Source organism: Suricata suricatta, chromosome 8 (assembly GCF_006229205.1).
Source record: "Suricata suricatta isolate VVHF042 chromosome 8, meerkat_22Aug2017_6uvM2_HiC, whole genome shotgun sequence".
NCBI classification, from domain to species: Eukaryota; Metazoa; Chordata; class Mammalia; order Carnivora; family Herpestidae; genus Suricata; species Suricata suricatta.
In genome coordinates, this window is record NC_043707.1 from 32,678,405 (window position 1) to 32,692,719 (window position 14,315).

Genomic DNA, 14,315 nt, shown 5'->3' on the forward strand with positions numbered 1-14,315 from the left:
CTCTCTCTCTCTCTCTCAAAAATGAACATTAAAAAAAAAGTCTGGCTATGTCAGACCTGTGCTCTATAAGGCCCTGCTTGGCTGGCATAAAAAGAAAATATATGAAGTCAGTTGGGCCTGGGTTTGAATCCCAGCTCGACAATGAACTAGCCATATAACCCTTGGGCAAGTCACTTGAGCTGCTGGGCCTTAGTTTCTCCACTTGTAAAATAGGATAATAAAAGCCAGCCCAGGTGGTGACCGTCGGGTTCCTTGTCACACCTCTCCTGAAATACAGTCTTTGTCTCTGGGCTTCTAGGGCTGTATGAGCTCCGACTCACCACCGATGGCCCTGCCACCACAGGGGCAGAGGTGACCATCACAGCCAGCCTGGTAGCCAACGAAAATGGCAGCCTGGTCCTGCCGTCCAACGCCCGCCTCTACCGCTTCCACTGGATCCACACCCCACTGCTGCTCACGGGGAAGACAGAGGAGGCCTTCAGCTCCACCATCCGCGTTGTGGGGAACGTGCCCGGGGACTTCCCCGTGTCCGTCTGGGTCACCGCTGCCGACTGCTGGACGTGCCAGCCTGTGGCGAGAAGCCTCCTCATCCTCCCCATCACAGGTGAGGACCTTCTCTGTTTGCTACTTTGCCTTCAGATTTGGGGCAGAGAAAAACATCCAGTCTGGCTAGTAATCATATGAACACGAAGTGGACTCATGGGCCCTTCTCTGTCGTCTGTTAACAGAGGACCGGGAAATGGTAAAACACCCTGCTGGCAGGGTGGTCCTGCATGGGACACTGAAAGCACATGTTGCTACCAGGGGTCTATATTCACACAGTCCTTCAGAGAGCAGCTGGTTGATACGTATTAACAGTTATGCACTATTTCAGGTTTCTGTCCATTCTCATTCCCCCCACCCTCCTACCCCACCGCTGCTCTCTCCTTCCAGAAAGGCCCTGCCCTCTTGGAGTATACAGCCCGCTAAAGAATTTGCCTTCAGGAAGTGAATTTCCATTTGGGTCGTGCTTTGTGCACGAGTATGTTCCTTGCAGTGCTGTATGTAATAGCAGAAGAAAACATTAGCCACGCTGAGTGTGCGGCCGTAAGGGAACTGGCTTCAGTGTATGGATATAATTTGTATAACAGATGACAACGACCTTTACAAAGAGTTGGTAATGTCCTGGGGGAATACTTGTGCTTATACAATTTTAAAAAGCAAAGCACAAACTTCTAGAACCAATTTGATCAACTGTGTTTAATATGTGTATGTGTACGTAATGCCCATACGTATTACGCATGCACGAATGCTTTGTAATTCTTCAAAACATCAGCGCTAGCTGTGTTTGAACGATATATGGCTTCTTTGTTTTTTACTTAAATGTTTATTTTTGAGAGAGAGTGCGAGAGCATGCTCTCACCATCAGGGGAGGGTCAGAGAGGAGGGGACAGAGACAGGGGATCTGAAGCAGGCTCTGCACTGACAGCAGAGATCCCAATGTGGCGCTCCATTGAACTCACAAATCATGAGATCATGGCTCAGTGTGGGACTCAATTAAAGTCACAAACTGTGAGATCATGAGAGCCCAATGTGGGGCTCGAACTCACAAACTGTGAGGTCATGACCTAAGCCAAAGTTGGACACTTAACCCACTGAACCACCCAGGCACCCTAATGATAGGCAGTTACTTTTGTTTTCATTCTTCTTTTCCGAATTTTCTTTTATTTTTTTTTTAATTTCCAAGCAAATGGGCTTTATTCATATATTTCCATTTTTTTATTTTTTAAAGTTTTTATTTAAATTCCAGTTAACATACAGTGTAATATTGTTTCCTGTGTAGACTAGAGTGATTGAACACTTCCATAAAACACCCGGTGCTCATTATGATTGTGCGCTTTTTTTTTTTTTCTTCTTTTCCGAATTTTCTAAATGAGCTTTATCAGGCATGCCTTACTGTCTGCTTTTGGAGTGAAAAAAATTAGTCCCTAAAATTGTTTCTAGAGATGGAGACACAGAACGGCGGTCCTTCCCCTTCCCCGCACACTGGGTACAGAGCTGCAATCAGTAGAAGGGCTCATTTTTTTCTAGACTCCTCTAATAATTTGAACTATCACCCAAAGACTTCCTTCAAAGCCTATGCATTTCCTTCTGTTCCTGGGCATCTCTTGTGCCAGGAAGTTCAGGATCCTGGTGGAAGGGGTGCAGGAGCAATGCTGCGCCTGTGATGTATGCCATGAGTTTTCTCCAGTGTCCACGCAGCCGGGGCAGTGATGTGGGGGCATGTGCCTCTGTGTTCAGGGACTTGCCGGGTCCTCTCCCGCCACCACCCTGCTCTGACAGCCAGCAGGGCAGGGGAGGGGCGGTCACTCCCCAGCTCCGCTTTCCCTTTCCCTTGGGGGACTCACCCACCCTTGGTCTCTCTCCCAGAGCTCCTCGTGGGGAACCTCGTTGTCTCCCAGAACACCTCCCTGCCCTGGCCCAGCTCTTACCTCACCAAGACAGTCCTCAAAGTTTCCTTCCTCCTCCATGACCCGAGCAACTTCTTCAAGACTGCCTCATTTCTCTACAACTGGGACTTCGGAGATGGGTATGTTCTCCCCGCTTGATGCCCCGAAGCTTTGGCCTGTGGTTGGTGGCCCCATCGTCCCATGCAGAGTGCGCTGTACTTTCCGAACTTCGCCTGTCCACTCTCTCACTCCAAACATTCCGTCAGCACCTGCTCTGTGTCAGGCTTGGGGTGCCTGGGGATCAGTGGTGAATTAGTCATAGGACCTGCATTCGAGGTGTCTGCAACCTACTAGAGGAGGTCATCAATGCCCCCAGACATCCCTTTAAGAAAGGTCAAAGTAGAACTTTTCTCCATTTGACTCCAAAAGGACCTACCTGGCTGATGGTGTGTGCGATTATACGCATGTGGGTGGTAGAACTCGGGCAGTGTAGCGCCGTTTCTCCTGACTCCTCCTCTCCGAACAAGCCAGGAGGAAGGTCAGGAAGCGGGTCAGGCAGCCAGCCCACAGACACCCTGAGCTCCTGTGAGGGGGCGTGCTCCGTGGAGACCCCGCATTCCACTTGGGTCCCCTCGAGTCCTTGGCTGATGGTCCTTCCCACTCTATCCCATATTTTTCCACCTTTCATTTCTTGGCGTTCCTTACGATATTTCTCAGTCCGGCAGAGAAACACAGACCAATTTTCCAACTTCATCAAAGGCTTCGTAATCTTTCTCATGTGCCACTCCTCACCCCCGTGGAACTTCAAAGCTCAGCCTGCTTTCTTACGAACGGTACTAAGTTAAAAAACAACGAGGGAGAGAGAGGGACGCAAAACCTGTGAGACAATTGAATATTGAAAACGAACCGAGGGTTGACGGGAGAGGGGGAGGGGAAGGGAGGCGGTGGTGATGGAGGAGGGCACTTGTGGGGAAGAGCCCTGGGTGTTGTATGGAAACCAACTTGACAATAAACTATTAAAAAAAAAAGAAAACAGTGTGGGGATGCCTCCTAATTATAGCAAAAATAGTACATAAAATAAACATAGGAACACACTTACCTAGAAATGGGTAAGATCCTGTGTAAAGGAAACAATAGAGTTGCTGAGAGGTATCAAAGATTTGAGTAGATGGGTATGTATATCACGTCCAGGATGGGGGATAATATTATAAAGATATCCATTTCCTACCAGTTACTCTGTAAGCTTGATGAAAATCCAGTTAATATTCCAATAAGTATAATTTTTGAAATGTGACAAAGATTCTACAGTTCATCTAAATTTGGCATATAAATATACACACATATACACACATACATATATATGTACACATGAATATATACACACATATGTATGTACATAAAATATATATGGTTATAAACATATAGTGGTTTTATAACATACAGAACATCTAGAACATCTGTCTCAAATCAGGAGGCAGCCTCTATACTAATATTAGGAGCATTTCTTTTCATATTAAATACTTTATTTAATGTTTTTACTATAATTGGTCATTCTGACCAGACAATAAAATAAAACAAGAAAAAGAAATATAAATATTGTAAAGCAGGAGACAAAAATCATCACACACAGATGACCTAGAAAACACAAGAGACTCAACTAAAAAAATTTTAGAACTAAAAAGAGATTTTAGTAATATGGGTGCTTACAAAACAAAGATCATAGCCTTTCCATATGACGGCAATGAAAAAAAATCTTTAATGAAAGTCATGGAACATAAAAGCTGAGAGAATGCACTTAGCCTAAAGTTGTAGGATTTATGTGGATAAAACCTCAAAAACACTTAAAGAGAGAATTTCTCAATATTGACAGAAGGAAAAAAAGATCAGAAAAGCAGAATAATGATGAATGGGGTTGGGGAGAAGAATTAGAAATATATAAATGTATTATAAAAGCTACAAATAATTTCTAGCCACAAAAGTTTGCTCAGTGGAACAGAATGGAAAAGGCTAACACAAATCTAAGTTTATATGCACATCTAGTATATGGTAACAGTGGTATTTCTAGCCAGTTAGTGAAGGCAGATTACTTATTTAATAAATGGTACCAGGACAATTGGTTAACTATTTAGAAGAAAAACAGTCTGATCCTTGACAAGAGCACTTCCAGATAGATTACAAATGAGGGGCACCTGGGTGGCTCAGTCGGTTAAGCCTCCAGCTTCGGCTCAGGTCAGATCTCACATTCGTGGGTTCCAGCCCCGCTTCAGGCTCTGTGCTGACAGCTAGCTCAGAGCCTGGAGCCTGCTTCCTGTTCTGTGTTTCCTTCTCTCTCTGCCCCTCCCCCTTTCATGCTCTGTCTCTCTCTGTAAGAAAAATAAATAAAACATTAAAAAAAATTAAAAAAAAAAACAGATAGATTACAAATTAAACATAATGAACCAGGACTAGATTGAAATGCAGGTGATCCCCTGCAATTGGTTTATTTGGCATGGAAAAGCATTTCTCAGAATAAAAACAGAGGCAGAAAGTATACAGGAAAAAAATGCTAAATTTCACATCACTTGATTTAAAATCTGACTACGAAAGAAGTAAATCAAACCAAAAGACAAGGTTAAACTGGGAGAAAATATTTGGAAAAGATTTACTAAATAAAGGGTTGTTAAATTTCATATATAAAGTGCGTTGAGAAATCAATAGAAAGATTTTCTTTATTGTTATTAGACTTTTCTTTTGAAGTAATTCATGTAATTGCCAGAATTTGTATACTTTATGTGAAGGTATGATTCTGTTTTACAGTTGAGAAAAGTAAGACTTACAGTTCTACAGAGAGGAAATCTAGAATTGAGATTTAAAGCCAAAAATGTCTTAACTCCAAAGTTCATATTTTTTCCCTCCCAGGATTGTCCTTGTCTCTAATGCAGGGCCTCTTTTAGACTCCTTGGCTGAAGGGGGCAGAGTACTTCCTGGCAGGTGACAGGCACTTGTTGCTGGGAGTTCCCCTACCTGTCACTTACAGGCACAAGGATGACAGGCAGCTGCCTGACCCAAGCACGGCAGAACTTGTGTCCTGCTCTTGGGGCTGCTGCTGTGATGACCAGTGGGAACCGAGCTTGTCCCCCCACAAACACCCTGACACTGAGAGGTCATGTGAGTCACTTCTGTCATCTTCCTCCTGCCTCCTTACAGCACCCAGATGGTGACGGAAGACGCTGTGGTCTACTACAACTATTCCATCATTGGAACCTTCACTGTGAAGCTCAAGGTGGTGGCAGAATGGGAACAGGCAATGCAGGGTGCTGGGAAGGGCATCGTGCAGAAGACCGGAGACTTCTCTGCCACCCTGAAGCTGCAGGGTAGGTCCCTGGGGGCTGGTGCAGGTTGAGCATGTGGCCCCTTGGGGAGCCCTGGGCACCAGTCTTTCCAGGGTTGGATCAGGTGAAGATCAGAGGGGCTCTGGTCAGGCACCCGGCTGGATGTGCACCGCCCCCCACTGCCTACTCCTTCTTCCCCTGGCAGCCCCTCTGTGCCGTCTGTCATTATCCCCACTTCTAAGAGGGCACTGGAGTCCATGGAGGAGGCCACAGGGCTGCAAGGTGGCAGAGCTGGATTTGAACCCCGGGCCTGCCTGCCCCTGTAGCCTCAGCCTGCTGCAGAGGGGACACCCCAACCTGCCTCTCGCCAGGTCTGGAAAGAGGGGGCTCTTGGACAGCTGTGGCAGATTTCTCCTTTGTGCTGCAGGGCAGGCTAACGGGCCAGCTGCTTTCCCTACATGCACAGGCGAAGGGGGAGGGGTGCTTACAGGCGATGGGGGAGGGGTGCTTACCCAGAGACAGCCCTTGGTCCTGGTTCCTCCAGTGTTGTCACTCTGAGTGGGCTCTGGCACCTGCTGCTGTCAGAGAGGCAGGACCCAAGCACGCCCCAGACAGACCTCGAACCTGTCCTCAGGGAGGAGAGCCCGGGGAAGGACAAGGCAGCGTTCACACAGCCCTGAGCCGTGGGCACGTGGAGACGGCTGTCCTCAGTCACCGGGTCTAATGGAGCCTCTCTCTGCCTTTCAGAAACCCTTCGAGGCATCCAGGTCTTGGGGCCCACCCTAATTCAGACCTTCCAAAAGATGACAGTGACCTTGAACTTCCTGGGGAGGTGAGTGAACACCAGAGTGGACAGCAGGTGACATGGTGCCCTGCCCATACTCTCCATGGATGACCCCGAGCCTCCTCCGTCCCCTGAGCCTATGTCACCTTGCCCCGTGTCCACAGGAGAGTGGTGGGCAGAGCTCTGCAGTCAAGGTCCAGGGGAGGGACACAGTCGAGGTCCATGGGCTTCGGAGCATCTGCAGCGCAGGTGTCAAGGCAAAGGCTGGTGAGGAAGCAGCTGTGGGAAGAGCCCCCATACGAGGCCTGGGTGGGCTTCCAAGGCCCCAGAACGCAGGCCATCCTGGGTAGGAAGTGGCCCGGCTCTCGGCAAGAATGGCATCAGGCCGACTTTGTAGTAAGAGATCGAGAAGCTGCCCAAGGGTGGACGAAGCTGCAGCGGTCCAAGGCCGGGTCCCAGCCCTCCAAGGACTCTTGTCCCTTAACACAGGGACACAATGGTGGGAAGCAGGTCTAGATGGAGAGCAAGAAAAGAGGCCGAGGAATGAGAAAGATGCACCACGGGGCTGCAGGTGGTTTTTAGAGCTTTCAGGGAGCTTTGGGGGCAGGGGCTTAGTACTTGAAGAACGGGGTGGGGAGCTATTCGGTCTTGGCAGATGGGGATGCCTGCTTGGCGTTCCCGAGATTGACCTGCGTTTTCCAGCTTCAGAGCCTGTGCTGTGGCAGGTGGAGAACCCAGAATGCCCTCGCCCCTCCAGACCTGTCAAAAGTCTACTTATCCTGTCAGAGCTTCAGATGCCACCTCCTCCAGAAAGCCTTCCCTGACTTCCTCATTAAGAACACACTCACCTTTGCCCTGTGCTTCCACAGCACACCCTGTGTGTCACTGGAGCACTCGTCTACCCCAGCCAGCAGCCTGTCCCTGTTTGCCTCACTAGCCTGGCATCCTCTTGAGCTCTGGGACCATCTTATGTACCTGTACCATCATGTTCCCCAGCCTGAAAGGTGTGACGTGGAGGCCAGGACAGCCAGGTGTTCTGTCCTGAAAGGACACTGAAGTTCATGGCCATCTGGCCTTTCTCAGACTTGGTCTGTGCTCACACTCCTTGCTGAGCTGTTTTTTCTAAAAGATTTTATTTTATTTATTTTGAGAGTGAGAGAGAGAGAGAGAGAGGCAGGGAGGGGCAGAGAAAATGAGAGAGAGAGAAAATCCCACGATGCAGAGCCTGACGCAGGGCTCAAACTCACGAACCGTGAGCTCATGACCTGAGTGGAAACCAAGAGTCAGATGCTTAACCAACTGAGCCACCCAGGCGCCCCTTTGTGGAGCCATTTCTGAAAAGACACCCCCATTTCCCTGCAGCCCTCCCCTGACTGTGTGCTGGCGTCTCAAGCCTGAGTGCCTCCCGCTGGAGGAAGGCGAATGCCACCCAGTGTCCGTGGCCAGCACAGCTTACAACCTGACCCACACCTTCAGGGATCCCGGGGACTATTGCTTCAGCATCCGAGCAGAGAACGTCATCAGCAAGACGCATCAGTACCACAGGATCCAGGTGTGGCCTTCCAGTAAGTGACCCCTTGTCCTCTGCTCCTGTGCCACACTGGCCGCAAGACAGTCAACCCTGCTGCCACCACCAATATGCTCCCTCCAGCCAACCCACCAACATTACTGTCATTGCTGAACCCACCCGCCCGGCTGGCACTGGTGATGAAGTACTCGTACTGCCCCCAAATGACGAGGGCCATCAACAACCAGCCCCAGCAGCCCGCTTGCCCAGTCCCTCTGCCCTCATGACCACACACACTACTGCCAGCCCTTCTGGCACCACCCAGAACCCCAGCAGCTCATGATCACTATTGCCCACACCACTGGCAGCACCACCCCCCCACATCAGCCATGATGCCTGCCATCTGGACCAGGTGCCATTGATCCCATGCTTCCCAGCACCAACGCAGCTTGGGCTCTCTCTTGCTGCCATCGCCATCACCACTGGTGTCCTTCCCAGTGTTACCAATGCTGCACTGTCCCCAACTTGAATGCTCCCCACCTAAATACGTCACCATAATCACAAGGCTCCCTCCTCTGGCATCTCCCCAATCCTGTCACGGTTGTCACCATTAAAACCAGCATCCCCAGGAGTCGCTGCAGACTCATGGGACATTGCGGGCCCCCCAGGGAGTGAGAGCTGCTCAGACAGGGCGAAGCACTGTCCCTACCATTTATAAGGATCCCTGGCCATCTCCCCCTCAATGAATGCCCTTCTCCAAGTCATCACCAGGCCTGGCCACTGGCATGTAGTCACAGGATTAGCCGCTGGTGGCCTGAAGTTCCACCCTTCTTTTCCAGAAGGGGCTCTTCTGTGATCCCAGGAAAGCACTTCCTCACAGAGAGGAGAAAGTGGGTGCCAGAACCCTGAGGAAGGGTCTTTCAGGTGCCCCCTTCCAGGTCCCAGGCTTTAGGGTACACAAAAATCCTTGCCAGCTGCACTTACCCCCAGGGTCGGCCCTGCAGGTGCCCTGGATGCTGCCACTGTCCCCCCGTCCCCCCAGTCCCTGTCTGCACCATCAGGCAGATGCTGTGCTCCTGGAGAGACTCTGTGACCCATGGCCACCATCGGAGGTCTTGGGCCCTGCCTCCCCCAGCACCTCCTGGGCCCTGAGTGCCTGGGGTCCCCTTGAATTGTGCAGAGAAGACAGCATTCTGGTAATCAGTGCTGCCTTTCCTTGGGAAGCAGAGCCTCATGCCGTACTGTGGCATCTACACCAGGGATGGGTGGGGGAGGAGTGAGGGGAGCCGCACTTGCTGATCACCTGGCGTGTGCCTGGCACATTCACACCCCTCACTGCACTACATCCCCAAAGCAGTGCCCTGGGGTCAGCATTAGCATCAGGGAGCTTGGTCAGAGCTGGGATTCGAACCCAGCACCACCGAACTGCAGACACTGGGTTCTCACTGCTCCACCATGCCGCTTCGCGGCAGCAGGGTCATTGAGTGAGCCCAGGGCTGGCGGGGGGCAGAGAGCAATGACAGGTCACGAGGCTGCTTGGGTGTCCTCACAGCATGGCTTCCCATCCCCAATGCAAGTTACCCAAGAGAGAGCAAGAAGGCATCTGCGATGTCTTTTATGGCCTGGACCAGGAAGTTGTCACTACTGTCCTTTACTGTTCATTAGGAGCAAATCATTAAGTCCAGCCCACACTCAGGGTACACCTCTTGAAAGTGACTGTCAAGTAATATGTGGATGCATTTTATGTAATTTTTTAACATTATTTATTTTTCAGAGACAGAGCACGAATCAGGGAGGGGCAGAGAGAGAGTGAGACCCAGAATTCAAAGCAGTCTCCAGCCTCCAAGCTTTCAGCACAGAACCTGACATGGGGCTTGAACCCATGAACTGTGAGATACTGACCTGAGCTGAAGTCAGACACTTAACCGACCAAGCTGCCCAGGCGCCCCTTTATTTTTATTTTTTAAAGTTTATTTATTGGGGCACATGGGTGGCTCAGATGATGAAACATCAGGCTCTTGGTTTCAGCTCAGCTCATGATCTCACAGCTTTGTGGGTTCGAGCCCCACATCAGGCTCTACATTGGCCACGCAGAAACTGCTTGGGATTCTCTCTCTCTTTCTGCTCCTCCTCAACTCCCGCTGTCTCTGTCTCTCCCAAAATAAACAAACTTAAAAAACATAAAGTTTATTTATTTATTTACTTTTTAATGTTTATTTATTTATTTTTGAGAGACAGAGAGAGAGAGCACGAGCAGGGGAGGGTCAGAGAGAGAGGGAGATACAGATTCCGAAGCAGGCTCCAGGGTCTGAGCTGTCAGCACAGAGCCCGATGTGGGCACAAACCACGAGATCATGACCTGAGCCAAAGTCAGATGCTCAATCCACTGAGCCACCCAGGCGCTCCTTATTTATTTTGAGATACAGCGCGTGTGTGTGCATGCATGTGCGTGAGTAGGGGAGGGGCAGAGAGAGAGAAAGAAACCCAGGCTTGCTCTGCCCTGTCAGTGCACAGCCCAATGTGGGGCTCGGACACAGGAACCACAAGATCATGACCTGAGCCAAAATGAAGAGTCAGATGCTTAACAGACCAAGCCACTGGGGCGCCCCACATGGACATAATTTAACCCTCATGCACTCCAATTTGGTATTTTTGGAATTCTAGATTTATCTATCGTGATGCATGTACATAAGGACAAACATAGCTCCCGTGAGGTTTGACTGTTCTGTGCCCCTTGTGGTCTGAGAGCTTCTCCACCAACTACCCAGACTCATGACTTGACCTTCTCTCACTCCCAGGCATCCAGCCGGCTGTCTTTGCTTTCCCATGTGCCACACTTATCACCATGATGCTGGCCTTCATCATGTACATGACCTTGCGGAATGCTGCTCATCAGAAGGACATGGTGGAGGTGGGTGTTCAGGGGGGTGGAGGCTGGATCACCAAGCTGGAGGGGGTCTGGATGTCAGAGTGAGGTCCCGGGACTGGGGATGATGTGCCCAAGAGGCGCTCATAGACTGGGCCAAACTGAGTTGGCTTCTTCCCATATGATATAACTCCTGTGCTCACCCCTTGCCCAGCAGCTGTGCCCGGAGCTGATAAGGGAGAGGGCAGCCACAACAGGGAGGCCCAGAGAGCAGAAAAGCCAAAGGCACAGGGAAGCACTGTGTGTCTCCAGGCTGCTGAGCTCTTAAGGCCACTGGAAGGGGGTCCGGCAGGCGGGTGATTGACCCATGGGGTTTTGTTCACCATAGGTGGCTGATTTTGACTTTTCCCCCATGTCTGACAAGAACCCGGAGCCGCCCGCTGGAGTCAGGTGCTGCTGCCAGATGTGCTGTGGGCCTTTCCTGCTGGAGACACCATCGGAGTACCTGGAAGTCGTCCGCGAGAACCACGGGCTGCTGCCGCCCCTCTACAAATCTATCAAAACTTACACCGTGTGAGCAGCCCCCAGTCCCATCTCAGCGCCAACTGACTGCCCACAGGGCACTTTGGACAGGGTGGTGTGTGCCACCAAGCAGAGGGGTTCATGTGTGCAGGGCTGTCCACCCTGCTGGCCATCCATCCGTAATTCCAGCTGCCGCCATGAGCTCCCCTCCCTCAGCCCCACACCCCTGCCATCAGCCAATCTGTACAGTCCAGCCTCTGCTGTAGCCCCTCAGTCAGCCCCACCCCACCCCTGGCCTCTGAAGAGCCCCAAGCAGGTCCCCCCACACTCGATGGGGTCCCTCCTCTCTCCCAGGCATGCCTGGCTGCCCCTTGCCCATTCTTCCCATGTCGGCACTTCTGCCGTCGTCCGGAGTTTGGACTTCCCTCCCCCAAATGGCCCTGCCCAGGTCAGAGAGCCAGGCAGATGGTCACCAACAGTTAAGGCAACGTTACAGAAGGTCATACGTACAGAGACAAGAGCATGCGCATGCGTGTGCACACACACACACACACACACACACACACACAAATACACACATAACACGTGTCACACAGGCATCTCAGATGATTTCCTCTATCAATTATGTTGTTTGCTGGGTCCTGAATTCGAATTAAAATGACATATGACTTTTTCTGCTTAGCCCCCACAGCTCCAAGCCCTGACCCCCCCATGTGCACTGTCCCTACAGCTCCCAGCTCCCATTCTAAGAACACCCCGTTTCCTGCCTGCTTGCTGGGGGTCGGGTGCAGGCAGGGCTAACACTTGGTGGGTACAGAGTGCTTTCTAAATAGCGCCTTTGTCCATGGAGGAACCGGCCTCACAGCAAAGGAGGAGCAAGCCGGTGGGGACGTGGGTTCACCGTGGGAGATGGTGGTCTTGAGGAGGAGGCAGGACCGGAGGGCGCCCAGGGTGATGGGGGCAGTGGCCCCTGGGAGGCCAGGCACAGGTGCAGTGAGGCCCCAGCACAGCCATGTGGGAGTAAGTGAACCCCGGCAGGGGGAGGGGCAGGGCCATGGGGGCAAAGCTCTGTTGCTGTAGTCTTCGCTGTCAGACTTTGTGCCCACAACAGCATTCCTGCTGTCTCCAGCTCATTCTCATGAAATACTGCCATTTTTGCTGAATAAAGCTTGTGTGTTCTCAAATAGCCACAAATATGTCAGGCAGCTCTGGAGTCCCTTTCTTTGCTGTGCAGTGGGGCGGGGAGAGGGGTTGTTGAGCCTTGTGGTAGCCGGGCATCCCTGCCTGTTCTCTGGCCGGTGTGGATGGAGCTTCTGTCTGCGGTGCATTCTGACTTGACTCCTCCTTAAACTCGGGACTCAGGCAGGTCTCCTGGAGTCGGGTCGGTTGTCCCCCGGTGACTCGGGGTGCCCCTCCCCTCACCCGGCACCAGGACTCCAGCATGCAGCCAGGTTTGAGGCTCCGGGGCAGACGTTAGATCAATGTGGGGAGGAAGTCAGGGGACTTGGAAATGCAGAGCCTTGGGCCGCACTCACATCTGAGTCTGCACCAGCCAGGGGGCGGCCCCCTGTGTTCCCACAGGCCCACAGGAGTCCTGGGGCCCCATCCAGTGTGAGCGCCTGCAGTCCCAGCAGGGCTTCTTGAACTTGGATGTGCCTGAGAATCATCAGAGGTCTTGCTAAGCCACAGACCTCCATGCGGGAGGTCCCGAGTGAGGCCTGGGCTCTAAGTTTCTCACAAGATTCAAGATGCCACTGACGCTTGCTGGTCCGAGGACCACACTTCGAGTTGCACCCTCTGAGTCTGCTTCCTTCCTAAGCTTTTCTTCTAGAAGAGGTTTGGGCTTTTTTTTTTTTTTTTAACTGTTTGTTTATTTTTGAGAGAGACTGAGTGTGAGTGGGGAAGCGGCTGAGAGGGAGACACAGAATCTGAAGCAGGTTCCAGGCTCTGAGCTGTCAACACAGAGCCCAATGCAGGGCTTGAACTCATGAACCACAAGATTGTGACCTGAGCCTAAATTGGGCCCTTAACTGACTGAGCCACCCAGGCACCTTCCCTTTTTTAGAGAGAGTGAGCAGGGTAGAGGGGCAGAGGGAGAGAGGGGTGGAAGAGAGAGACAGAGAGAATCTCAAGCAAGTTCCACACTCAGTGCAGAGCCTGATGCGGGATTCGAACCCACAACCCTGGGATCATGACCTGAGCTGAAATCGAGAGTTGGGCATTCAACTGACTGAGCCACCCAGGCGCCCCTGGGCTTTTTTCTTAATTACCTCTGTTCTCCCACCACCCTTACCTCTCAACACAGCCAACGAGTGTGCCCCAAGCCTCAAGCTGGATATGGGTAGGAATGAACCCCAACCCCACCTTGGCTCTCCCATGCTGGGAAGCCCCATATTTAATGACTTTTTCAGGCTCCAGCCTCATTGGCATATGGGGCGGATGCTGCCACATGCTCCTTTGCTCTGCTCCCCAACCCAGGGGTCAGTATGTCAGGCTTTAGGAGGAGAAGGGACCTTAGTATGTCACGGGGGACCCCTGTGCCTTGGATAACAGGTCTGAGGATCAAACAAGACCTTGGAGAAAGTTGGTGGGGAAGAGAGGCTGTTCTTGCTTTGCATTATTTTAGTGTTCTAATAAATGAGGGCTGCATGTTGTGCATCATTCAGAACCACTCCCTTCTGGAATATATAGGGCTCCTGCCTCCGTATGCGCCTTCAAGAGAACCCAGGATTAAGACACCTAACCTCCACCCAGAGGAATTTCGAAGGGGTTGTTCATGCTACAAAAGGAGATCTGTATCTGTAAAAACTGGGGTGCTCCGGTGTTAGTCTTAAGAAGTTAAGACAATAAAAAACAAAACAAAACAGGGGCTCCTGGGTGGTTCAGTCGGTTAAGT

General features: G+C 51.2%; 1 protein-coding gene across 2 annotated transcripts in view; it reads left to right on the plus strand.

Annotated features, from left to right (window-relative positions):
* The window catches only part of TMEM130 (transmembrane protein 130), a 16,186-nt gene extending 3,562 nt beyond the window's left edge, over positions 1-12,624 (plus strand). The window contains exons 2-8 of one of the 2 annotated variants that reach the window (XM_029947605.1): positions 299-604; positions 2,410-2,569; positions 5,616-5,782; positions 6,488-6,572; positions 7,887-8,089; positions 10,830-10,942; positions 11,286-12,624. In XM_029947605.1, coding sequence (XP_029803465.1) covers positions 299-604; positions 2,410-2,569; positions 5,616-5,782; positions 6,488-6,572; positions 7,887-8,089; positions 10,830-10,942; positions 11,286-11,474 — 1,223 coding nt within the window. In that variant the 3' untranslated portion in view covers positions 11,475-12,624. The remainder of the gene's footprint in view (positions 1-298; positions 605-2,409; positions 2,570-5,615; positions 5,783-6,487; positions 6,573-7,886; positions 8,090-10,829; positions 10,943-11,285) is intronic. The other variant, XM_029947606.1, reaches the window with a different exon arrangement.
* Positions 12,625-14,315: the final 1,691 nt, after the last annotated feature.